The 25,759-nt window shown below is 48.8% G+C and overlaps 1 protein-coding gene across 1 annotated transcript in view; it reads right to left on the minus strand.

The window, feature by feature from the left end:
- Window positions 1-25,759, minus strand: part of Fuss (SKI family transcriptional corepressor fussel) — a 77,067-nt gene that overhangs the window by 21,655 nt on the left and 29,653 nt on the right. The window contains exons 2-6 of the mRNA XM_077676089.1: window positions 25,330-25,413; window positions 22,601-23,416; window positions 22,109-22,494; window positions 13,781-14,001; window positions 10,533-10,636 (exon numbers count right to left, since the gene is read on the minus strand). Coding sequence (XP_077532215.1) covers window positions 10,533-10,636; window positions 13,781-14,001; window positions 22,109-22,494; window positions 22,601-23,416; window positions 25,330-25,413 — 1,611 coding nt within the window. The remainder of the gene's footprint in view (window positions 1-10,532; window positions 10,637-13,780; window positions 14,002-22,108; window positions 22,495-22,600; window positions 23,417-25,329; window positions 25,414-25,759) is intronic.

Here is a 25,759-nt window from a genome sequence, read left to right on the forward strand (position 1 = left end):
CGTTGGCCAAACGCTATGCCCATCTAGTTCAGTTACCTCCAGCGTTCGAGTGCTGCCGCAAACGTCTTAAATGCCGTTCTCTATTTAGGTGGTCGATGGGCACGGTGAAAAAATTGATTGATTGATTGATTGATTGATTGATTGATTGATTGATTGATTGATTGATTGATTGATTGATTGATTGATTGATTGATTGATTGATTGATTGATTGATTGATTGTGGGGTTTAACCCGCCGACGCTTCACAGGCGCTGAGGCGCGCCGTAGTGGAGGGTTCCGGATTAATTTTGACCTCCTGGGGATCTTTAACGTGCACTGAAATCTCGAACACACGGACGTTTTGGCTTTTCACCTCCATCAGAAAAGCGGCCGCCACGGCCGGGAATCTAACCCGCGTCCTCGTGTTCAGTAGCAGAACGCCTTAGACACTGAGTCACCGCGGCGGGTCGGTGAAAAACTATGGAATAGAATAGAATAAAACTTAATTTGCCACACATAATGTATTATCTCGTTGCGCGTCACCGCGGGAGACCATGTCTCGCGCCTTTCGCCATACCTTCATCCTCGGCTTTCCTGCTCGCTCGATATTCGCTGGCCTCTTCGTTCTCTCGGTTACAGTGAACTGTATCTCGGCTATCTCGTGGTGCATCGCCGCAGGAGAGAATGTCTCTCGCCGTCTCGGCATACCGCCCTCGTCCTCACACTTTCGCAATGCTTTCCTCCTCCGCTTTCCTTCTCGTTCTATCTCGTTTTTCTTCGGTGCCCCGTTCCTCCGCTCGGTTACAACGAGGCAGAACGGCACCGTAAAACCACAGGAGTGGGCGCTTAAAGGAGCCATGAAGACAAAACACAAGTTTGGTTCATTCAAAAGATTGCCTCGTTAGAAGCATACTGACACCACTTTTAACGTAAACTTCGCTCAAATAAGCTATATAATTAGGAAAAAAGGGAATGGCCATGCGACCCACTAGCTCATTTCCCGCAACAGAACCTATGATGTCATACCACCCTGCTTTACGATTGGCGGAGGCCGGCAAAAGCGAACGCAAATTAGGCAGAGCTTATAAGCTTGCCGAACGAGCTATTTGCGGCTAAATGTAATGCATATCTATTTTACAGCAGTAAAAATGGTTCGGTAAACAACAAAAGTTACGAAAATGCACGTAAACATAGAAGTACCGGTGGCGTTACCGGTGCGCACTGCTGTTGGTACTGGGCGCACTATGCTTGTTTTAGCTGCACAGCAGTCTGTAAGCGACATTGGCTTACGTGACCCTCTTTGTCAAGCATACCCTATGTTTCACGAAGCAATTACTTTCTACCGTAACAAAAACAAGCCAGGTGTAAATACGGCCAAAAACAAAGCAACGGCGGAGTTCTCAGTATACTAGCGCCATCTGGGAGGTTTGACGGCAAGCAAGGCTGCAGAGTCGAATGGCGCAGTGGAAGTTCGTTTGTATACGCGCCGCTTATGACTTCATTGTAGACGTCACCAAAACACACGATTTGGCGGGAGAATCAAAATGTTAACCTAAATTGATTTATTTCTCAGTGAATACGGCTTCATTTGCTGCTGCACAAGCGCTGGGGATACCATAAACACGAAATCTTTCGAATAAAGCAAACTTGTATTTTGCCTTCATGGCTCCTTTAAGTGCTGTGCACAAAAAAGACGAGAATATATATCATCCAAACGTTTTGGAAACAGCAAAAAAGAACAGGCCATCGAAATCATGCGCTTATAAGGTCGCGTCACTCCCATGACTCCTACACAAATTCCACCAGCTTGTTCATTACTTGAATACAGACGTGCGGCCTAAACAAAGGGAAAGTCCCGTTATTTTTCAGTGCGGCGAGTTGAAAATAGGTTTGAATATCAGAGTAAGGACGATGCGATAAAAGTTCGTCTTCCTTTCGTTATCAAGCCGAGCACATCTAAAAATAGGTGAAGCCATGGATTTGAGCATTGATCTTTTCTACGTTCATACCGCCTGAAACCGTCGCGTAGATCACATATATATACAAAACAAACGAGTAATCTTACTTTTCTTCATGGCATTCCGCTGTGCCCCTTCGGCATCGCATAAAATCACTAACGAAGGCCTGCACACCTGTGTATAGACCTCCCGTATGCTTTTAAGCAAAACTTTTTACGGTTAACACCTCCTGTATTACGTTAAAGAAAGGTCTTAACTGTTAACAACGCTTCAAACTCGCGGTGGCTGGCGTTGCACTGCTGATCACGAGGTCGCGGGTTCGATTCCCGACCGCGGCGGCCGCTTTTCTGATGGAGGCGAAAAGCAAAAACGCCCGTGTGTACGAGATTTCGGCGCCCGTTAAAGATCCCCAGGTGGTCAAAATTAATCCGGAGCCCTCCACTACGGCGCGCCTCATCGCCTGCGTTGCGTCGGCGCGTTAAACCCTAAAATCAATCAACGTTTCAAACTGTAAACATTCGCGAAAACTATGGCATCAGTTTTTGTATTTCCCGCTTCCTTGGTGGGAGCCTCAAGCCGTGCTGACGACGTCGGCAGAATCCCTACAGCCTCACTACCACTGTTATTGAGACACCAGTCGCCACTGAAGTCGACGACTCCACGTCCTTAGCAAAAAAAAAAAAAAATGAAGGAAGCTCACACTAACGCGTAAGACTTGAAGGTATACAGCGAAGCTGTACGCAACCTTCACGACCATCATGACGGTTGAAGTGCACGATTGCAGCCAATTGGATTCTTTTTCGCTGCTGAAACGACCTTTACTCCATGATTGTTGCTGTGTGAGCTTCGTTCTTTTTTTTTTAAATTGATAATCTTTGGACATCACCCTGGAGGGGCGTACGCTATGACGTATCTTTCTCGTTCAGGGCAAGTGTTGCTCCGATTACGGCGAACCCTGGAATTTTTTCTCGTTCTGAGCTAGTGTTTCCACGATTGCGGCGAACGCAGGAGTTTTTTTTTTTTTTTTTTTTTTTTGGGGGGGGGGGGGGGGGCAATCTTGGCCCGTCTCTATAAGTGGGTACGCTTAGCTTTACAAACGTGCGTCGGGAACGCTGGGCGGTCGCCACGAGGCACGCACACGTGAGCGGTCGCATTTTCTTGGTTTTGTTAACTGCCGGGCGGTCGCCGCGAGGCGCGCGCTCACGTGCAAGCAATTTCTTGGCATTTTTAACTGCGGAAACGCAAAATTACAATTTGCTAAACAGCTTCGCTGTTAGAAAAAACGACGGAAGCACGAAAGGCGACAGGACAAGCGCTTGTCCTGCCGCTTTTCTCGTGTCCGTCTTTTTTTAGCGCTTAAACCATGTCGCTAAGTTCACACCGACTCGCCCGGCAGCAAGTTTGCCTTTGCGTCCCCCTGACGTATCGCAACGTATGCAGTGTGTTTATAGCGGTGAAGACCTGCGGCGATGGCCGAGGTTCCGAATGACCGGAGCGCTACGACGAGACCGAACTCGCCCGACACTGCCCGCCTCCTACGGGTCCGCCTTGGTACTCGAAGCAGCACCAAGCCTTGTCCGAGCTGCGGCCCACACGGCCATCGCGGTAATCACTGGGTTCACGGCGGGGTGATCAAGCCGAGAAGGACGAGATCGGCTGGCCACGCTCCGTACGAAGGCGCCATGCATTCTTGACGACTCCGCGCGGGGCCCGATGATCCGCGGTCACACCAGCCGGCGGGCGTTGGCTCATGCCCGCACAATGGGCTCGTGCGCTGGCCCCGAGCGGCCGCTTTCTCTATAGGGGAAGATAAATGGACGGATCCGATGCTCTGAAGGGCCGTCACCATTAAGGCTTTGCTTAAGGCTAACCAGGCTTCCTCGTCGGCGCGTGAAAGCGATACGCTCGTGCAAATTTTACGCACGCCGCTACGTGTTTGACGCGTCCGTGAGCTTCGTGTTGAGTGTTATGTGCGCTTGGTTTATTAATCGCAACTAACGCTACGCCGTGTTTTACGGCTCTGATGACATAGTTGAAGCATAATGCATGGGAAATTAAACAGCACGAAAGACAATTGGGACGGGAGAGGAGACACCAAAGTGCTGTGGTGTTTCCTTTGCCGAACATGTCTTTCGCGTTGTTTTGTTTCCGATGATGCTTCACCAACTAGCCCAAGCTACCACATTAGTCATAGTTGAGGGTCTAAGAATACCTGAATTGTCATGGGGCTGCATGGGCGTCCGGAAGGGGGGGGGGGGGGGGGGGGTAAGGGGGGGCAACTGCCCCCCTCCTTGGAAATTAGGATATGTTTATGCACTAGAAAAAGGCTGCACAGCTTGCCTGGCCCATTAAAATAACTTTGCCCTGAAGGACGGAAAAGAGGAGAGAACGACACCGAAGTTCTCTCCTTTCTCCCGTCCTTTAGAGAAAAGTTTTTTTTAATTATGTACGTGAACCAACTAGCGCAACAATCCACGCTACTCAAATGATTAGCACACTCAGGTGCTGCGTATCCGTGACTGAGGTCAACATTACACTTTAGACACTGACTAACATTGCCGGACATGTGTCGGCAGTGAAACAGACTGCCTGTGCTGGCTGTTGAAGATAGCGAACAATTCTGAAAGTTTTGACGTTTTTTTTGTGTTTTTTTTTACTCTAGATTTATGCAGTCGTACCACAAGAACTTCAGTTTTCAGACAAAGTTGCAGCTATATCTAGCAAAAAATCTTCACCGCTACACCTAGTAGGGAGAGTGTAACATCCTCCCGTGCCGTCCGATCACCTTGTACACCCTTTCCTTCGAAATTGTGAAATGTCGGCACCACCCAAGTCCCGAAACAAGACCTATAAATCAGCCCCTCAAAACTCTTGTACGCCTGTACTGCATTGAAAGCCAGGGAGGCGAGTAGTATCTTTATTGCGTCAGCCATTTCAACAGACTTCATCACACATGTCATCTCTCAATTTGCCCAGAAAAACCCGAGGCGTATGCAGCTGCTATTCAAGGAAGATTGACGGAGTGCAGTTCTATGTATGTGAATGTATTGCACAGTTTGCTGGTGATGAGTTGGCGTGAGTTGAAAACCCTCAAGCAGCGAGACTGGCCACTCTTTACAAAGTGACAGTAACTTCTCAAATTTTTTTATTAACTTTATTTCTTTGTTCGGTAATAAAATCCAATGTATATCCTCTGAGTCTGGTTCTAATTCGCTGTTTGTACTTTTTGTAACCACAAATAACGCCTTTTTTGGTGCTATCCAACCGTACCCCCCTGCCCCCCCCCCCCCCCCCCCCCCCGCTAATGGATGCCCCCCCTTGCAAAAAGTTCTGCGGACGCCCTTGTCGGGCTGTCAACTTTGTGAACATGCGGCTGTCACAACTTTGTGTTGTTAAGCAAACTGTGGGGACGGGAGAGGCCATATGCACTGTACAAGAAACTTATCACAGCGAGCTCAGCAACGAAGATGACTGACTATCTGCGGCACTGCAGGACAGATTCTTCTTAACAGGCATAATTTCAGGCCTAATAACAGATGAATGGGCTGTTGTGACGCGATGCGGAGGCGAGCTGAATCCGTTACGATTCAAACTAGTACGCGATAGTCTCAGTGCACAGAAGGTTTGCGCGAAGGAATACAACCCTGCCGTACTAAAAAAATCAAATTGTTCTGTCTCTGCTTGCTCGAAGGAAAACAATGGTCAAATGTGATGGTTAGTCTTTGAAAATAAATACTGAGAACATCGCTCACACAGCAGCTGCCATCGATTACTTTCTTTTTGTGCGTGTGAGCGCAATCAGTTTTGGTGAGCGTTACGTTAGAAGTACAGTACACCGAAGACAGATTTGTTCTTCACTCTGGGGAGAGAAACAAAGCTATTTTCTGTGCAGAAAAAAGAACTGTTAATACTTCTGTATCGTAGGTGTTACCGCCATCTTCATGGCTTCTTACAAGGCACGGCATGCACCCTTACTTCTTTAGTTTATACTAGCTGAATAACAACAAAACCGAAAGGTATGGCTAGTGCGAATTACGATATACAGTAGACTCTCGATAAACGGAACTTCAAGGGACCGGAAAAATTAGTTCCGTTTAACAGGAGTTCCGTTTACTGAGAGAGATGTTCTAAGGTGCAAATTTATGTGCGTACACACTTCTAAGGGCATTTCATGGAACTCTAACCACTAGAAAGTGACTGTAGCTGATAGTTTTCAGAAAGAAAGAAAACTACAAGAAGCGTAGGCACAGCATTCACAAAGTTGATTTGGCAACAATGAGTCGCTGTGCACTACAACATGCGTCAATTATTTTTGTTTGAGTCCTTGCAACTGCATCTTCGCGAAGGCTAGAGGCCTCAACTTCGCGAGTGCTTACGAGCCACCGAATTTAGAAGACGGCAACGTGGTAATGAAGGACGAATAGCCCAACGATGGCACAAACGAGGCGACAGGAGGTGAGCCCTGTAGCGTCGGCGTCTAGAATCGAGACCGAACGACTGGAACAAGAACTGCGATGTTGCATTCGTTGCGCTAACACGGCTAACCACTTTCGAGACGAGGCTTACGAGGCCAACAAGGCTAAAAAAGCATGGAGGAAGAAAAAAAAAAAAACAAGAACGAAACAGCCGGAACCATAAAAAGCTGATTCTCATGCCAGTGGATTTCACAAGAAGTTCCATTTCTGGTTCCGTTTACACGGTGATGCGGAAATTTTAGTTCCGATTACCGAGAGTTTTTCTACGTTATCTGAATACAAAACCAACCAAATTCCAGGCAACTGTTCCGTTTAAGCGGCAATTCCGTTTAAGCGATTTCCGTTTATCGAGATTCTGCTGTATATATATATATATATATATATATATATATATATATATATATATATATATATATATATATATATATTGCAAGACTGGGACACGGGAGACTTGAAGGACGCGTTTAATGAGGACGCAGCCTCGCCGAAAGCCCGTTGCAAAAAGCGATGGTGGAGAAGGCGCGACGGTGATAGATGAAGAAGATGGTGTGGTGCTCGCGTGCGACGCACTGATGATGAGTTGCTGGGTGGGATTGGCCATTCGAGTAACAGCTATGAAACAACGATGACGCCTGTGCTCAATATTATATATATATATATATATATATATTGGAAATGAGGGGCTCGTTAGGATCCCGCCAGTTACCCGCTTATGACAGGCTGTAGACGTTCGAGTCACGCCCCGGGGTTCGAAAAGAAGGTCCCCTTCTCCCCGTATCGTCTAAGTGGCGCTGGCTACCACCCTCAAGCGTCAGATACAGTTGTAGTAAATATAAATACCCAGAAAGTGAAGGAGAACACAGTCGCCCAGATAGCCGAATTGGTAAGGCATCCGAGATCTAATCGAAAGGCGTGGGTTCGGTCCCCACTCTGGGCGCGTGTTTTTCTTTCTTTCTTTCTTTCTACGAAAAAAATAAAAGATATATATATATCTTCACTAACGGTCAAAAAATAGTCTAACCATTCCCCTATGCCTCCTTTGGCGTTGTAGACTACCGGCATTTGTTCCTGTATATATATATATATATATATATATATATATATATATATATATATATATATATATATATATATATATATATAGCGAATCAGAATAGGAAATGAGGGACTCGTAGAAATAACACAGAAATAAGGGTTGGCAGTCAAGAACACCTCGGAAAGCAAAGGGGAGGTTGTGTTAGATCATTGAAACAGATAAAGAATTTGGAAAGAAAGAAAGCGAAGAAAAAATGCCCGCCAGGTGGGATCCGAACCCACGACCTCCAGAATACCGGTCTGGTGCGATAACCACTACGCTACCGGCGGGGCGATTTTCTCCCCCGCTTTCTGGGGTATTTATGTCGATGTAATTTTGTTCCTGTGCTTGGGGGTGGTAGCCAGCACCAGACCGGTATTCTGGAGGTCGTGGGTTCGGATCCCACCTGGCGGGCATTTTTTCTTCGCTTTCTTTCTTTCTTTCCAAATTCTTTATCTGTTTCAATGAGCTAACACAACCTCCCCTTTGCTTTCCGAGGTGTTCTTGACTGCCAACCCTTATTTCTATATATATATATATATATATATATATATATATTATATGTCTGCCAATCGTACTCCACAGTGCTCAGTATATACAGCACCCGACGACGCGCTTCTCGACCCCCGAGCACGCGATCATCGCCCTTTCATGCAGGAGCGAGATTTTTCCGCGGAAACGCCGCCGGGTGCCGTGCCTGCCCCTCACAGTCGACGCCGCTTCTGAAAGAAATCCCCGGCGCGCTTTATGTTCATTAACGGGCGCACCGACGAGCTTCTCGCACAGCCGGATATCGGTGAGCCGTGCGCACATCTTTTGTTTCGGCGCTCTCGACATCGACGCCCCGGGGCCACCGACGAGGTGTGCGCGCCGCTCGTGTCAACAGCGCGCTTAAATAAAGCCGCTCTGATTTCACGCGCCGCAGCGCGTTGAAGCAGTTCAGAGTCGCAAGTTGTGAAAAAAAAAAAAAAAATCTACGCGTAGCACCCGCTAGCTCTTCGGAGGATAAAGGCGGTCCCGCATTAGAACGGCGGAGGAAGGAGGAATCGGAAATTCGCACCCGAGGTTCGAACGCCACGTGAGAGCGTTTCGTACGTGTGATACCAGGTGAAGGCCGGTGCAGAGAGAAGTGGGTGTTCAAACAAAAAATAGTCCGCGCTCGAAGCGAGGCCTAGGGCTGCCGAGGGAGACAGGGGAGGCTGAAGCGACTGCGCCAAAGGGGACGGTGCTGCACTGTGTGAGAGACACCGGCATGTTTACTTTGTTGCCGGCATGCGATTTTAATCAGTGCTCAAGGACCCGTTCGCGCGCGCGCGCGCGCGAGCTTTGGACGACGAGTTGAAAGAGTTGCGACTCCGCTCGGCGAGCGAGCTGCTCCGGTAGCGCGGGCGACAATGCGGTGCTGCTCGCGCTTCGATTAGCGCTGCCGCCGGGCGAGTTGACACAGCACCCTTTTGTGAGCGGCCCGCGGACGAGGCAGCTGGCAGGCGACAAGTGGTCCCGCCTTTTGTCGCGACGGCCTGTTTCCAATTTTCGCTCGGAGGCGGTGTTTGTGCTTGGCGCCGCCGCCGCTAACCCTCTCGGCTGCGCCGGGGCGCTGCGGGCCCGATCGACTCCGGTCCGGTGTTCCTCCGCTCGCGTGCACCACGTTTACACATCCTGCAGCCTCTCCCTGTGCGTGCGTGTTTGAAGAGAGTCGCCAGTCGAGATTAGATTCGGATGGGATCGAGTTGAGGTGCGCGGAACTGTTTCTTCCTCAACTCCCCGATTTGGAGAAAAGGGGCGAAAAGCTTGCCCCAGGTTTTTCCCGTCACACACCTTCTTCACATTTTGTTCTTGTTGTGCTACCTTTCAGGACGATAGGGTTGTTTTCTTTTGGCGGGCTGGCGTTATTTTTTATGCTACTGCAATGATATATCCACGGAACGAAAGGTCAGCTTCTCGGGTATACGATGTTGTGTTTGAGTTGGCCTCAGTAATGACTTCTGCTATTGCTGGCGTTTTGCTTTCTTAAGAAGTTGACGGAAATTCAGGCCTGGAACTCAGCCTAACCTTCCTTCAATAGTATTGTAAGTGGTTACTTCGTATTGAGTGTTTCAGTTAGGCCTATCCACAATATACAGAAAACGTAGTCGGGCTCAAGCGTTCCCTAGTTAGGCTGACTTGAGTGGGCTGTAAAATCCTGTTCGCATTTCGTAGGTTTGAGCCAATCTGAACTGTAAAATTCGCCGAGATGTTGCCTGGCGTTCTGTACGTATATAAGCACCAATATGTTACCGTTAGCATACCTATCATAACTTTATTTTGGAAACTAAAAACCACTAGACCTCCCTTCTAAAGACATGCGCAGGTAGTCGATGCCTTAAGAGGCACCAAGGAACTACTGAAGGCGTCATCGTAGAGGTGTACACTCCGATAAATTAAGATACCCAGTGGTAATGGTCTTAGTAAGTGACACCGCTTGCGTTAAATATCGACCCTGCAACACTTTCGATAAGCCCTTTCGCTCTTTACTTCGCGTCTGGAACCACTGTGAAAGCTATTGTTATCGCCAGCACGGAGCGGCACTGCGTGATTTGCTCGTCGCACCAGATACGCCTTTCATTTCTGCTTTGTTTTTGTGGCTTTTTTCTTGAAAGTTACTGTCGCAAAACGTTCATTGCTGCAACCGAAGGAAAACCGGCCAACAGCCGCTGCATGGCCTCAGTGACGTAATTCGAGCTGTCGAAGAACGTCAAGCACGGGAAAGAGAGAAGAATCTTTTGAGCGAGTTTACAAGTTATCTGATGGGCATAGAGCAGTAATTTTTGGCTGAGGTACTTTGAGACCCCCTCATCTAAGTACTAGGTGTGTTGGGTGACTACGTTCTGCAAGCTTTTAAGATTTCAAAAAAGTTGAAAAAAGTGTAGCAGGGTCCCTTTAAGCTACTGTCGAAACACACTTGATGCGTGATTAAAGCAAAGTAAGCGAGCATTTCCGCGATTCCAACTGCCGTACATAAAAGGATTTCGCTGAGACGGGCGTACGACAAGACGGTTCCTTTACCTGCTTGTTGGCGAGGCTGGAGTCGCTTGTGTCCGGCACCGGAGTGCGGGCGTCTGGCCGACTCTCGGGCGCAGCCTCGGACGCAGTCTGGCTGGCCGGCGACGCTGCAGGAGAATCTCAACTGATGCACACTTCAACCGTACACTGCATGCAAGACTGGCCGACACCAGGGGCCGGATTCTCCGAACGAACAGTTTGCTTGGAAGGTCTGCCCAACCTGTTGCGCAGTCGGACGAACCTCCTACCCCCTTCCACTAATCGTACAGGAGTACTGAGACCGAAGTTACATACCTAGAAACTGATACATCACCCCATAAAGATGTCGAGAGGCCTCCCTGCAACTATGAACATCAAACTCTGCCTGGAACCGGTTTTAAATCGATAGCCGGAGCCCGAGGGTACCTAGGCTGAGGTCAACCTGCCCCTCCGAGTGATGGCTCAGCTATCCCGTTTGCTCCATTGAACGTGTATTCTCTCGTTCGCTCTTCCTTATTGCCACAGAGGACGGAAAAGGTGGTTGAGTCAGTCAATCTGGAATCGGTACACCAGTTCCCTCTCACCAAAACGCGTATTATTTGGAACGAGGCCGGCAAGCTCGTGCACAGCAAAAATACAACACAAAATAAGCATTTGGGTGACGTTTGTAGCATATTGTACCCATCTTTGACCCTTTATCGCTACCGCCTCCCACTTTTTACCAGTGTCAGATTTGCTGAATGCGGCGGTAGTAATCTGTAAATGTGATGGGGAAGCGAATATAGGTGGTCGTGAAAGTTGGCTTCGGATCATTTTAATGCATTGATTTTGAGTTTTAACGCGCCGACGCTATACACAGGCGATGAGGGGCGCTGTAGTAAAGTGCTCCGGATTAATTTTTACCACCTGGGGATCTTTAACGTGCGCCGAAATCTCGAACACACGGGTGTTCCCGCTTTTCGCCTCCATCAGAAAAGCGGCCGCCGCGTCCGGGAATCGATCCCGCGTCCTTGGGCTCAGCAGCGTTCGAATGCTTTTAAATCCATCGGCAGGCCTGGCAGCTTGCTCGGACAGAAAGCGAAAAATCAAAGACCCTTTCTTAACAGAAAGATGTTGAGAACTCAAAGCTTTCTGCCATGCAACCTGAGTCAAAGTCAAAGGTCAAAATTAAAACTGCTTCGACCATATGTCGGAATGGCGCAGTGGGATAGACGTCGGCTTCACAAAGCGAGGGGCACAGGTCAATTCCGGCCACAGGAAGCGTTTTCTTCATGAGACGCTTCATGTGCCTTCACTTATCATCGTCACCGTTTTGTAAAACACAGTCTGTAAAGTTGGCTTTCCTGCTGTGCGTTATTTAGCGACATCGAACGTCACCAGTGAGGCATTAAAAGCTTCGCTTTAAAAGTGACATACAGGTTCCCGGGGAACTCACTGCCGAAACGGAAGCTTACACCGCGAATGGCGCCGTTATTTGCTATATCAAGAACATGTTGGCCAGCCCTATTTCGAGCATTTCAGTTCGGGGTTTAGCAGGGACAATTAAAAAGCTGAAGAACACAACTTTGGTGCCAGTATATATATTTTAAAAGATCTGCACTGCGGTGCGTAAAATTTTTCCCAGTACCAGCAGTTGCGAAGTTTTATGTTTGCTTTCGTCAGTATAACTCTTAACTTTCTTAAAACAGCGAGCGCCGCATGCGTCTGACCGTAGAAACTGCTCCACAGGGATCAGAAACGGAACACTCAACATCGGCCAAAAAACATCAGCCCATCATCATCCGTATGTATCATCGGCCAAAGAACAATATTAGGCTTTCTTTCTGGTACTTAGGGATCCGCTTCTTTCCAGCATATAGACAGGCACTTCATTCTGAAACTTGATTGACGCCCTTAAAGGATAGGGGTCTGGAAAAAAAAAATCGTGATTGCTCGGGTGGTTATATGGAGTTAGTACGGTTAAGGTTTGGTCACCCAAAGGCATTCGGACAACCAAAAGCTTTCCCGGAATTTTTTTTTTTTTTTTTGTGAATTTGACGACTATTTCGGGCAAAAATCAACTCTGCTAACAACCTGAAAAAGCAGCTACGAGGCGCTTTCTGTAAAGTCATAGACAAATAAAACGCGAGCGCGAAAATATGATTCGGAAACACAAATACAGCAAAAGCTCGTTTATTCGAACCGCAAGGGGACGCCATCTCAGTTCGAATTGATGAAAGTTCAAACTTATGCACGTGAACAGTAAGAACACTACAATGCAATTGGAAAGCAATAGGGCATGTAGACACGTTGAAACTTGAAAAGGCCCACCATGACTGCGGCCTACCTTTCGTCCCTAAACGCGGCAAACGGCACTTTTTGTTCTAACAAGCGAATGTAGTGGAAAGCCTCATGTCCGCCTCCTTAAAAATTGAAAAGTGACGCGCGGCATTCCATCCGGCCATGACTTCTGAGCGGACGGCCGCACTACGCTTCGTCTCGTCCTTCGTGTCGTCATTGGCAGCGACAAGTTGTGCGCTTCTGGCTGGGGATATGACTCCCGCATCTGTCGGTGCACCCCACACAGCACTGCGTCCTCAACGACGTAGTTTGCAAAGAATGCGTCTTCAAAAACGTCCGCCATGTGGGATTGAGATTGGTTTCACCCTATTTTGCTTTCTCCGTGAGGCGCAGTGTTCTATGCAGGCACAGGGTGCGTTTCTTTGACCATGTTCCAGGCGCCAAAGAGCCGGGGTTTGGTGGACCGTGGTTCAAATTATCCGTGGTGGAACATAGTTGTGTTAGAATTAACGCGTTCCTTTACACGTACACTTTTATGAGGACTTGTCCGGCCCAAATCGTAGTTACAAATATCCATAAATTTGAATTATCGAATTTAGCATTAATAAGAAGCTTTCACTGTAGCGGTATTTCTTTCTATGCAAGTGTGATAGCCGCACGGCTAAATCAGAGTAACAAAATTTGAAAATGTGACTTTTTAAATATTCCCCAACCGCATGTTATATGTGATATCCACGAGCCATAGTCTCCGATTTCACATGTTCTGCTTCATATTTTTATGCCAACATTTCATTTTTGCATGGCTGTACATGGGCATTTTGTTTTTCACCGCCATCACGGGATTAGCCCGGTTGAAGCCTGACCGGTTAGGGAGCTGTGGCTTTGGAGTTTTCGATAAGAAGCGTTAAGACCATGCCTGTATTGTTGAGGCCGCTAAGAGATTCAAGCAGATACAACTGCTATGGGCGTAGGGGCGGTATACAAATACTCACAGCTGACGTGTGCTGCCGCCGCAGTGGCGGCCAGCGCGTGTCCGTCGTCGCTGCTGGTGTCGGTGACGTCCACCTCGCCGTGGAAGCTGTCCGAGTCGTCGTCCTCGTCCGAGCGCGCTCCGTCGCTGGCCGCGCACTCGGACGCGGCCGCCCCGCCCCCGCCGCCAGAAGCGCGGCTCGGGTCCGTGGTCGTGTCGCAGGCGGGCGTCGAAGACCGCAGCCTGCGCGTAGGACGCGTGTACATGCAGAGGCCCGTCCCTATTGAGCCGCCTGGAGCCGAATGCGCAATGCGCATGCACTCAGCTCTTCAAAACGACAACGATGAGGCGTCGACTGGAGAGTGTCGTATATAGCCCGGCAATGGCGACTCGTATACGCTCTGTCTGACCATAATGCATCCAATGCATGCACGCATGCACCTATTAGTACTGCGCCACGAGGAAAAAAAGAATAGCGAGTTCTTAGCGGTACTTTAACAGCAGCATGAGAACTATACTAACAACACAGTGTGATTTAACCTATGTAAATAAAATTTGCCTCTATGGCTGTAGGATATGTCAGAACAACATGAGACTTTCAACATGACAAATTTGCATGTATATAGTTGTACTTCAGAAATGGTGGAGAGAGAATAAACGTTTATTTAAGTCAACAGGGGGGGATTGTACTGAAGCTTGAAGGAGGCGTCCTCAGTCCAGAAATGGTGGACCCGTAGGTAGACATGAACGAAGCAAATTCTTGAATGAATGCAAGTGGCCGCGGTATTACTCCCAGCATGCTGACATATTTCGTAGCGTTGCTGGTCATGCTCATTACAGAGATGGTGGACCCGTAGGTAGACATGAACGAAGCAAATTCTTGAATGAATGCAAGTGGCCGCGGTATTACTCCCAGCATGCTGACATATTTCGTAGCGTTGCTGGTCATGCTCATTACAGAAATGGTGGACCCGTAGGTAGACATGAACGAAGCAAATTCTTGAATGAATGCAAGTGGCCGCGGTATTACTCCCAGCATGCTGACATATTTCGTAGCGTTGCTGGTCATGCTCATTACAGAAATGGTGGACCCGTAGGTAGACATGAACGAAGCAAATTCTTGAATGAATGCAAGTGGCCGCGGTATTACTCCCAGCATGCTGACATATTTCGTAGCGTTGCTGGTCATGCTCATTACAAAGCGGTGCGACAGCCGCTGTAGCAGCAGATCGACACCAGTAACGTTCATGGAGAAATTTCCGTATACGTTCGGCCAAAACTGGACGTAGCTGCAGAGCCACGTGGTCGGAGGGATTGATAAACAATTCAGACTGTTGCAATACGCGAGATGCGCCTTCCTTCGTGCGCGTGAAGTCACCGGTACAAGAGTTAAGCAGCAATTCCCTTCAGTGCCGCCCCAGGGCTACGAAATGAATCTGAAGCGGGCAGCGACGTTTCTAAGGCGCCATGCTGGATGAATGACTGAGGAAGTTGCAGCACCAACCCGTACAGCGGCGGCTCTATCTCTAGAAAATACTACGGATGAAAACACCTCCCGTGGCTATAAGTGAACCGACCTAGAGCTCCCACCCACCCTAAAGACAAAGAAAAAAAACTTCGCCCCTTGTAAACTACATAGTTGCTTTCAGACGTGCCAAACGCCGCTTGACCCTTACCGAGACCTTAATGAAGACACGTCCGAGAAAAATGACCCTGTTCGTGCTGGACGTGCACGTCAGCTGGCCTGTAAGGCTAGTGAGGTGAACGTTACTAACACGCGTAACCGCAGGAGATAATAAGCGGTACCTGCAGCCGTTTGATTGGTCTTCCGTGAAGTGCCGTTAATCGGCCGCTAATGACTGGGTGCTTCGCGCTTCGGGACCTTTGCTTAACTTGGAGAGTCACACTCGCACCTCTGAAGCAATCTTCTGCGCAAGCGCAAGTTAAGCGCTGTGCGCTGACCGCAGGCAGCTTTCACGAGTATACCCCCAACTGGTGCAAGGCGCGTCAGTTCGAGCCGCACAGCGATTAACTTTAATTGCTCCCCGCACCCTCCTGCGTCCTGTTTCCCGGTCGACATCCGCTTTAAAAACCAAACAAAAAAAAAAAAACAGTGCAGGGGAGAAACCGTACCAAGTCTCCCGTTTTGCGCCACAGGTGGTTTAGTTGCGGAGGGTAACACGTACTGTACAATTAATTTTTTAATTGTCGGAGACTGGCGAGAGCAGAACCTCTAAAGTGTAAGGTACGCAGCTATTTACTTGAACATTTGGAAACTGTTGGAAACTGAAGTCAGCTTTTAAACTCTGCACGAGGATTGCTAACGGCTGGCGCCTGTTTTTGCGAAGAAAGAAAATATCTGAGTTCAATAGAAGGTGAATTGAAAATCTATTCACAAGGTCTTATGAGAAATTATCTCTCTCTCTCTCTCTCTCTCTCTCTCTCTCTCTCACACACACACACTTTATATATATATATATATATATATATATATATATATATATATATAGAAAGAAATGCCGGCAGTCTACAACGCCAAAGAAGTCATAGGGAAAGGGTAGGCTATTTTTTTACAGTTAGTGAAGTAGTTACATTTTTTTATTACTTCAGCGAGAAAGAAAGAAAGGAAAACACGCACCCAGTGTGGGGAACGAACCCACGCCTTTCGATTTGATCTCGAATGGCATGGGTCATTCTTTCTAGACGCACAGACAGGCACTGATGATGGCTGCAGGTCCGTAGCACATACCCACGCGTATATTGGCGATGGTCCTGTACATACCATTCCCTTCTCCAATTGTTCATGACATCTCTCCACGAAGGAATTGGACGATCTTTCGTGATTCAATCCTCTTCATTACAATACATATATATGAACTATTCCGCGCTTACAACAAAATGACTAACGGCTGAGGACTTCTACCCTAGAAAGAGGGAAAGCACTGACGATCTAGTTCTCCAGTGAATACGAATACTTGTGTTCTACGCCTCGTAACTAGTTTAAAGTTTAAATACACTTGCGCAGTAAACTATGATGCAAGCACAATTTTAACATCCAACCTTCACTGTCGCGAATGGCTTTGTGGGCAGCGTGCTCAGACGGGAACAGAGATAGGAAGATCGCACAGCGGTTGGTGATTTGAGATGCGTTATAATAATCTTGTTAGGCTGGAATCTCGCTCGCCGCCATGATTGCTGGTTTTCGCTTTGTGGTGCCACACTCTTATTGCTTAATGATCTACAAAGACACGGTAATATATTAAACGTCGTCTTCCACCTTGAATCATCATACTCTCATCATTATTTCGCGTTCCTCTAATACTTTGCAAACAATAAATTGAAGAAAATATCGCTGCGATGATTACTGACTTCTCACAGCAGGTCACCTGGTGTTGAAATGTGAGCAGAAATTCTTAAAAAAACCCGCCAAAAGCTTCTGCACGAAAAAAAAAAAAATATTCCGTTTGTCATGTTTACACCTTGTGCCATTAAATCTCCGGTTAAACGCAAGGCCAGGTTGCCCGAGAAACGATGAAGCGTTGCCTATTTCTGAAGTACTGCTTTTACACATATATACTCTGTTATCATTGACTACTCTGAGGAAATGTGGATGGATGGCTTAATACCCACCCCTTTTACTCTACATCAAGCTTCCTCACAAGCACCCGTTGTCTCATGACGGCCTGGCCATTATGATGCGCAAGGGGCGGGCTCCGAAACATTCGCACCGGTTCCAAGCGTGCCGAGTCGTTTGGGCTTATTATTAGCTTTTTCCCATTAGACGTATAGGTACAAGTGTTCCGCTCGATAGCTTCATGATCCACTCAGCCCAGAAGTATAGACGAGTACGCCCATATAGACGAGTACGCCTGGCAAAAAGAACCACTGGCAGCGCCACCTGAGCGACAGAGTGGAGGGCGAACGTCATTATCCCAAAGCTGTCTGCCGACCACGCGGCCCTACTCTGCGGCGTTCCGACAAACACCGACGCCAGAGCAACGCTGGCTCTCCGCACTTTGCCGCAGCCCTCCCCGAGGCGGGCTGCACCGCTACACGCGCGCGCTCGGCGGAGCAGCCACTTGGCTGCGTCGCGGCTAATCCCCTCAAATCGGGTCTGTCGACAGAGCTCCGCGTTTTCGACATGGCGGATTATCCGCGAGCCGGCCGCAATTTCGCGGTTGCTCGGTCGCCTCGGCTAATCCGCGCAAAGGAGCTCCTCAACCGCCGCTGCAAAAAGCCCCCTTCCCCCTTCCTTTGTCGTCAAAAGGCCGCCGTTAATGAAACATCCTCGAGAGCTGCCGGGGAGCAAGCTTGCGCTCTGGTGGTCGTTCTGGCCGCTCTTTTGTCTCTTCTTTACGCGACGCTGGCACTATTAATTTGCAGCCGGAATGGGCTTAATGTGGCCCACGCCGAGCGCTGCTCTAAAGTAAAAAAAAAAGCACGCTGCGCTAATTGTGGTGGGGATTCAAAAGCAAGACGCCTTTAATTGCGAACGACTCAATCGTGGCCTCGGTTCGATAGTGGCCGCGTTTCCTTTGAAGAATACTGCGGCTGTACTCCGCACGTGTAGGTTAAGACTTTGGTAACGCGATTACAGAAGTTTTGAATGCTCTTGTGGTACAGCTTGAGGGGGCGCTTGCGAGGCGGTTGCTTTGATGGCGTCCGAAAGTGAAAACGTGAGCGCGTAGCCCAAGAATTCAAAAGTACTACTACTGGGGTCTTTTAGAGGTAAACTCTTCGCCGTAATAGGGCCAGGCCTCCCTTTGTGACTCCACTTCACTTTATAAGACTACATAGAACCAGCTCTTCAGCTAGTGCTGTATACATTTCGGGAACCTTAATATGCACGTCAGTCGCGTGTTCAGCATAAATTTGCCCATTACCGCGAAACAAGCCAGTTCTAACCCGTGAACGTTTTTGTAAGAGAAGCGTAGCGACTTGCGAGGCATCTTGAAAGAAAAGCTTAGGTCAAAAGAAGAGAACTAGGATAGGGTCCGGCGCGTTATAAGCATGATGAAAGATGGAAAGACGAACCTGGTATGCAGATAGGAGCAGATGGGAGTCACTCTGAAATTGGGTATCTAACAAACTTATTTATTATTATTATCGTCAGTATTATTACACGAATTGTTGCACATCTTTTAGCGATAGATTAGGCATAAGAGTGTCTTAATCATGTGATTTCGGTTGGATGAATTTTTTTTTTAATGTTCAGCGTGTCCAACCGAAAAGATACAGATTCGGTGATGGCTCGGGTTCGGATGAATTTATTTCATTCCGGTTCAGTTTCCGAACCTGTTCGCGAACTGGTTAAACTTTTAAACCCAGTTAAACTTTTACCGAAGTGCGAAAAGATGTTTTGTAGTTTACAGAGTGCACAAGAACTAACTACAATCCTGGTGCATTTTAAATACTGCTTTTTCCCGATAAAAGTTGTGCAGTTTTAAAGACGTCAGTAAGCAAGCAGGTATGAGGGAAAACAGGCGAACTAGTGGTGATTTACCAGCTACGTTTTCGCCCAGCACTCATGTTGACGTATAGGGAGTACCTAAAACAACCAACAAGTGTCATGACTGTCTTTAAGATATACTTTCTCACGCTTCCTTTCTTTGTTGTTTAAATCGCTACCTTCTCTCTTGGTCGCCCATCACCCTGAACGTTAAACCTCTATTGTGAGGTCTCCCATTCGGCGAGTCACCTCCGTGCATTAGCATGGGACATGTCTAAATACCAGCGGTGTACTTTTTTCATCCGTTGTAACACAACAACAAAAATCCTACGGCACCCACGTAAATGCGGCCTATGAAATGGATTGTTTGGTCACCTAGGATAATTTGTTAGCAGCCACCTTCTCGAGGGTGTGAGCCGAAGTTACAAGTGAGCTCTATAGTAAAGCTCATTCACTCATTATAGCTGTGATAACTGGAACGCATTTTTAGATGGCTATTACGGATGTGTGAGTCACCATGAATACGTCTCCGCTCCGCCTGACCACCACCCCCATTCCATCCGCTAAATTGCTAAATATTATAAGAGATTACGCGATCGCAAATTGAAAGGGTGATTGGACGCGTGAAGCACCAGATGGAGCACTTTTGGGGAGATGCTATTTAACTTGTCGCAACAGTACTTCGCCTCCGGAAGGAGTAGGATGAGCAGCAGAGTAGTAAGCTAGACTAATCGATTAAAATATATCTTCGCACACAAACCATCGTTCGAAAAGACGAAACAGCAGAACAAGCATAAGGGATGAGCGCTGGGCAAATAGGACATTACAGAACGGGCCAGCTTTCCAGAACGTGTCATCTACTTTAATGCGTTTTTTTTTTCGAGAGGACTCCTCAGCGCTAGAGAAAATTATTGAAGACTCACTGACCAGTGGTCTCTACAAGTTGGTGTGATAACCCGGACCGACTACCGTCATAAACGTAGCACCTATAGCTCTTCACGGAATCTGCGAACTATATCTTCACAAAACCATAGACTTTAAAATAGACCATTTCAAGTGATTGGACCTTGAACAGTGTTTTTCTTTTTCGATTATTTTCTCTCTTCCTCTGTGTCCCCCTCCTTCCCCAACAGGGCATTCCTGCCCCCTCTGACAATAAAGGTATTCCTCCTCCTTCGAAGACGAAATATGTAGTGCCTGCAAGGTTGGGGGATACGGTTGCTTGCAAAATGATATAGTGCGTTCCATACGCTAAGAGTTCTCTCTGCTTTATCTATTATCATTGTCTGAATCCGTTAAAAAACGCGAACTTGTCCGCTCTTCGCGTCTTGAAAAACTGACGACTATACGAGTCACCACAGCGCTCACTGCCTTCGCAGTGATGACACGTTTGGTTGTGGAAGGTTGGACAAAGGAAGGAACGTCTAAACAAAAATCTTCCTTTTGCTATGTTTTCTTTATTCGATGGTTCAAGGAAGCAAAAAAGAGAGCATAGATTATTCGTGTTAGAACTCGGCGCGGAATAATATAAAACTAAGTGGTCGGCCCTTGTTTATATTCCCGTAGAAACTCACTTCCCTGAAAAAATTTGATTGATTGATTGATTGATTGATTGATTGATTGATTGATTGATTGATTGATTGATTGATTGATTGATTGATTGATTGATTGATTGACTGATTGATTGATTGATTGATTGATTGATTGCAGGGTTTAACGCGCCGACGCAACGCAGGCGATGAGGCGCGCCGTAGTGGAGGGCTCAGGATTAATTTTGACAACCTGGGGATCTTGTACGCACGGGCGTTTTTGCTTTTCGCCTCCATCAGAAAAGCGGCCGCCGCGGCCAGGAGTCGAACCCGCGTCCTCATGCTCAGCAGCACAACGCCTTACCCACTGAGCCACTTCCCTGAAAAAGAGTAGCGTGTTTGGTGCCCCCGAAGCTAAACCTGTGCTATGAGGCAGCGCATATACTGCAGGCCAGGTAGACAAATAACTGCAGGGGAACTTTAACGGGCGTTGAAATCTCGATACGTCGAAGTTTTCGTTCTTCGTCTATGTCAGAAAAAGGCAACCGGGTGCGGTGATCGAACCCACATTTTTGTGGTTAGCAGCCAATGGATCAGCCACGGTGCAGCTCTTGAGAGAGGGTGACACTCGTGAGGTATTTGACTTTTCAGGTGTGCGATCCTTTTTGAAGAAAATTACGAAATGCAGCAGGTACGGTAGCCGACCGTTTTTTAGGACTACAAAAACTCGGAGTTGCTTAATATTCCCGACTTTACCGAAGAACCGCCACCTGTCGCATAGGAGAGACGTATTATGAACAACGGATATTTCGGACAAAATGAAGTCAAAAGTTCCATTTTTCGGTCAAAATGTTCTGCGACAGAGCCACGGTGCGACCCCTGGACGACGCCATTTTGAATCCTTTTCTACGCCATTTTGGCCCACAAGCATCCACAAGGATGAGCATTACGACAATCACGATCAATTCGTTTTCTTTTTTTTTTTTTTTTTTGCTGAAGCTGCAGCTAACACATCGTCTGTAAGTCTATTACTACGCATCTGTTCTTACAGTTCACAACGAAATGGACTTTTTTTGGAAAGCAGTACCCGCCAAGCGCAGCCTGGGAACGACCACAAGGGCACCCTCATTTATATAAGGCCCGAGCGCGGCACAACTCACGCGAACCTATAACGAAACGGATGGATGCCCACCCATGACCCACTCAGCAGGACACCGAAAGAATTAAGCACGCAACTCCGTTCGCATTTTGGCGCTCCTTAAAAAACCAACCAGTTGGCCATGGCCACTTCACTGCGCCCATTGGTCGACGCGATCACCGATGCCGGGATGAGAAAGCACTGGGGCAACAAAGCAGCTAGACGGCCACTCACGTGGGCGACCTGGCGACGCGTCCCACAGCCGTGCCTGCCACGGGCCTGAAGGCGGACGCGTACGACAGCGGCGGCGCCCCCACGGCTCCCAGGCTGCCCAGCAGGCCCGGCGTCGCGTCGTCGGCAAGCGAGGACGCGAAGGACGCAGCCGGCGGGCCCGGCGGTGGCGGCGGCGGCCACAGCGCGGCGGCACCGTACTGCTTGGCGCCGCTCATCCAGACGTAGTCGCCGAACACCGGGGCCCCGGGCGCCTTGCCGCTCAGGCAGAGCAGCGGCGGCGGGAACAACGCCGCCGGCCCTCCGCTGCTGGCCAGCGGCAGCACTGGGAAGTAGGGCGCCGGGGGAGCCACCACGGGCTGCTGCGGCTGCGACTGCGGCTTGGGCGCCTGAAGGCGCGGCACGGGCACAGAGTTAAGCAGAGGATCGCGTTTAAGAACACACAGCTGGGCTACTCGTGGCTTACTCGTCGCGGAGTGTATAGGACAGACCCACCTGCAGCGCGTCCCTGTCGCCGGACGAGCGGGCCCTCTTGGAGGCGGAAGCGGAAGCGGACGAAGAGGAGGAAGAAGAGACGGCCACGCGTCGCCTCGAGCCCCCATTGAACATGGCCTTGACGTCCTCCCAGGCGTAGCTGACGTCCTCCGGAGGAGTCCCACTGAGCTTGATGTGCCTCCGCCAGGAGTTGAAGTTTGCTGCGTCCGGTTGCACGTACTTGGAGTCCGGCAGGCGGTGCGAGTGGAAGATGAACTTGTTGGGGCTGAAGAAGAGCGCGCAGTAGGCGCACTTGATGCACTTGGCGCGCGACGAGTTGTAGCGCGCCGGCACGAAGTTCCCGCGGCAGCCCCAGGCGCACTGGTGCGTCACGTCGAAGGCGAAGTTCTCGGGCAGCTTGGGCGGCGGCGTGTCCGTGAGGAAGGACTTGCAGAGCCGCTCGGCCTCGCGCTTGGTGATCATGCCGCACCGGCGCGACGAGACCGGCATGGCGCCCGCGCGACGCAGCAGCTCCAGCTGCACGGGCGTGCACTGCACGCACGTGATGCCCAGCGCCACGCGCCGGTTGTGGATCTCGTTGTACGAGTAGTCCTTGAGCAGCGTGTTGGAGATCTGCGCCAGGCTGAGCCGCTCCTGGCCCTCGATCACCAGCGCCACGATGGGCACGCCGTACAGGAGCACGGTGCGCACCTCGTTGGCCGCCGCCGCCGCCGCCGCCTGCTGCTGCTGCTGGCTGTGGTGGGACGACGACGAGGACGACGAGTGCCGGCTGCTGCCGCCGCCCGCGCTGCTCCGAGGGGGATGATGCGGCGCATCCTGCGAAACGAGCAGGCTGCACTCATCACGGGAACTGTCTCCTGCAAACTGCAACACCCAGAGGCAGTGGCTCCCATGGAGGAAGAAAAAGTTGTGGCTCCCGTAGATTTGAGACACGATCGGGTTTGGCGAAGAAAGCAACAAGAGGGTATGAATCCATGCGTGGTGTGCTTAGTTTAGGCAAAGTTGCGACTGGAAGCACTGCGACTGCTGTACAGGTATAGCTCATAAAGATCAGTCAGAAAGAAGAGGCAAAAGAGACAAACGAGTGCTGTCATAACGTGAGTGAGAAATTACAGCGGAATACGAGGTTTTTATCCCTAGATCAGCAAACAAAGGCGTCTGTTGTCGACCTCTACTGCAATCTTTGGACGTGCAAACACAGCCACCTATCATGGACTTGCTATGCAGTCAGCGTGCGCGCACAGCACCATCAGGCTCCATGCTTCTATCAATATTTGCCGGAACCCGACCTCCATTGCCGTCTCTGGGGTCCCACGATCACCTAAGATGCCCGAACACATGGGTAACATTCGCCTTATATAATAGGAACTACAAACCATCATTGTATGGTAAATTTTATAATTGGTGGAATGAATACCTTTAGCTGTACTTTTTTTTTTTGGCACAAGTTAGCGTAATTTAATAATCCTTTCTGGTAATTGCACTTACTGTAAAAAATGCAGACAACAGATGTAGGAACCGTTCCCTCCACTTGCGTTGCCGCAATCAACTTACTAAGCACGAACTCACTCGCAGCTTTCAAACAGTTTATCAACAAACAGAACGAACAAACATAATAACAAACAACGCCAACAGTTGCTACTTCAAACACTCCTCCACGTGTGCTGTGTTTGTTCACCGAAGGCCCAAAAATACGGAAAATGCAACAAACGTCTCTGAAACTCCACTTAATAGCGGTACATCCTATATTCACTCACGTGACGCCCATGGCCGAACCACTTGAATGTGAATATTAATGCGCGCGATGCATGCACGGGATCGCAAACTGCCACGGTGGTCACGCTATAGCTTTTTAGTAATACAGTTAAACCTGGATGTAACGAAGTTGACGAAAATTCGCGCAATTTTTCGTTAAATTCAGGTTTCGAGTTAAGGCGACCGTGAGTGAAGCAGAAATGAAAACAAAATGCTAGACATCAGTGATAAAAACAATGTGATTTGCGCCTCCTGCTTTCCCGCGAACTTGTTCACTACACGGCACTCCAAAGAAGCGAGGTAACTTAACCCCGTATTAACAAGCGTAACTTAAGTATCACTTTTATCTGTTTTTCGGTGCCTTGACCCGTTTCAAGGTCCAAACTTATTCTGAAAGAACGCTTTATTGCGAACTTGATGCTCTTTGCCGCACTCAAAATTATTGAAAGGGTGCTAGCTGGGATACTGTGCACCACGCGGCGACGTTCTTCTTTCTCGCTGGCGGAGACGGCATTTAAAATTGCGAGCTTGTCTTGGAAAGACAACACTTTTCGGTTTCTGGCAGCAGACATCATCACCGACGAACCGACACGATAGATAGCAGCGGAGATCCGCGACTACACGCCGACAGGTAGGCCTAGCACCTAACAGCGACACCCCACTGACACTGCAAATGCGCAGTAGTTTGCGGTGCGAGCAAAGTTCGCTAAGTTATTGCATTTCTCCAGCCCATTTTTCAGAAAAAGTGCAAAAACAATGGCTCATCAGCACAGCGAATTCGTTACAACAAGGTTAACCGTCGCAACGCTTTCGTTACAGAGGTCGCAAACACATGGGTTTCAATGGGGCTGGCAATGGGGAATTGAATAACTTCGTTAAATCCAGAAATTCGTTACATAGAGGTTTGTTCCATCCAAATTTAACTGTAACTGTAGTAAAAATAGGGAAAGCCTGCAGGTTGGCGCGAAAATTACCCGGCTAGCGCTCACATGTGCTGAGGTCCGACTCCAGAGGAGGTCGCGTGCTTCCGGGCGCGTGGTCGACGGGGACGGATGCTTCTGAAACGACAAGGGCACCAGGCAACTCTATAGCGTATACTGGGGACGCCTCTTCCCTCACGTGATCGCTAAGCGCGAGGTGCACTGTCGGGACATGGTCCGCCTTCGTCGCGGCAACCGCCGTCTAAACGCCATCGCAGCACAAACGAACAATATTCATCCAGCAAAGCCATTAGCTGCGTCTCTCTGTCAACTCACGGCGCAAATGATGAAATTTAATAAGTCGCAGTGATCGTGGCAGGAAAATTGCTAAATAGTTTGCTAGATATCTGGCTGTTAATGCGACAGTGTTATTGCTCCACCGCACCATTCTTAGCGCTGCATCATTTTGGATAAGCATTGTTTG

This window comes from Haemaphysalis longicornis, unplaced genomic scaffold, assembly GCF_048455015.1.
Source record: "Haemaphysalis longicornis isolate Haplotype H1 unplaced genomic scaffold, Haemaphysalis longicornis Haplotype H1 scaffold_7, whole genome shotgun sequence".
Classification (NCBI taxonomy): domain Eukaryota; kingdom Metazoa; phylum Arthropoda; class Arachnida; order Ixodida; family Ixodidae; genus Haemaphysalis; species Haemaphysalis longicornis.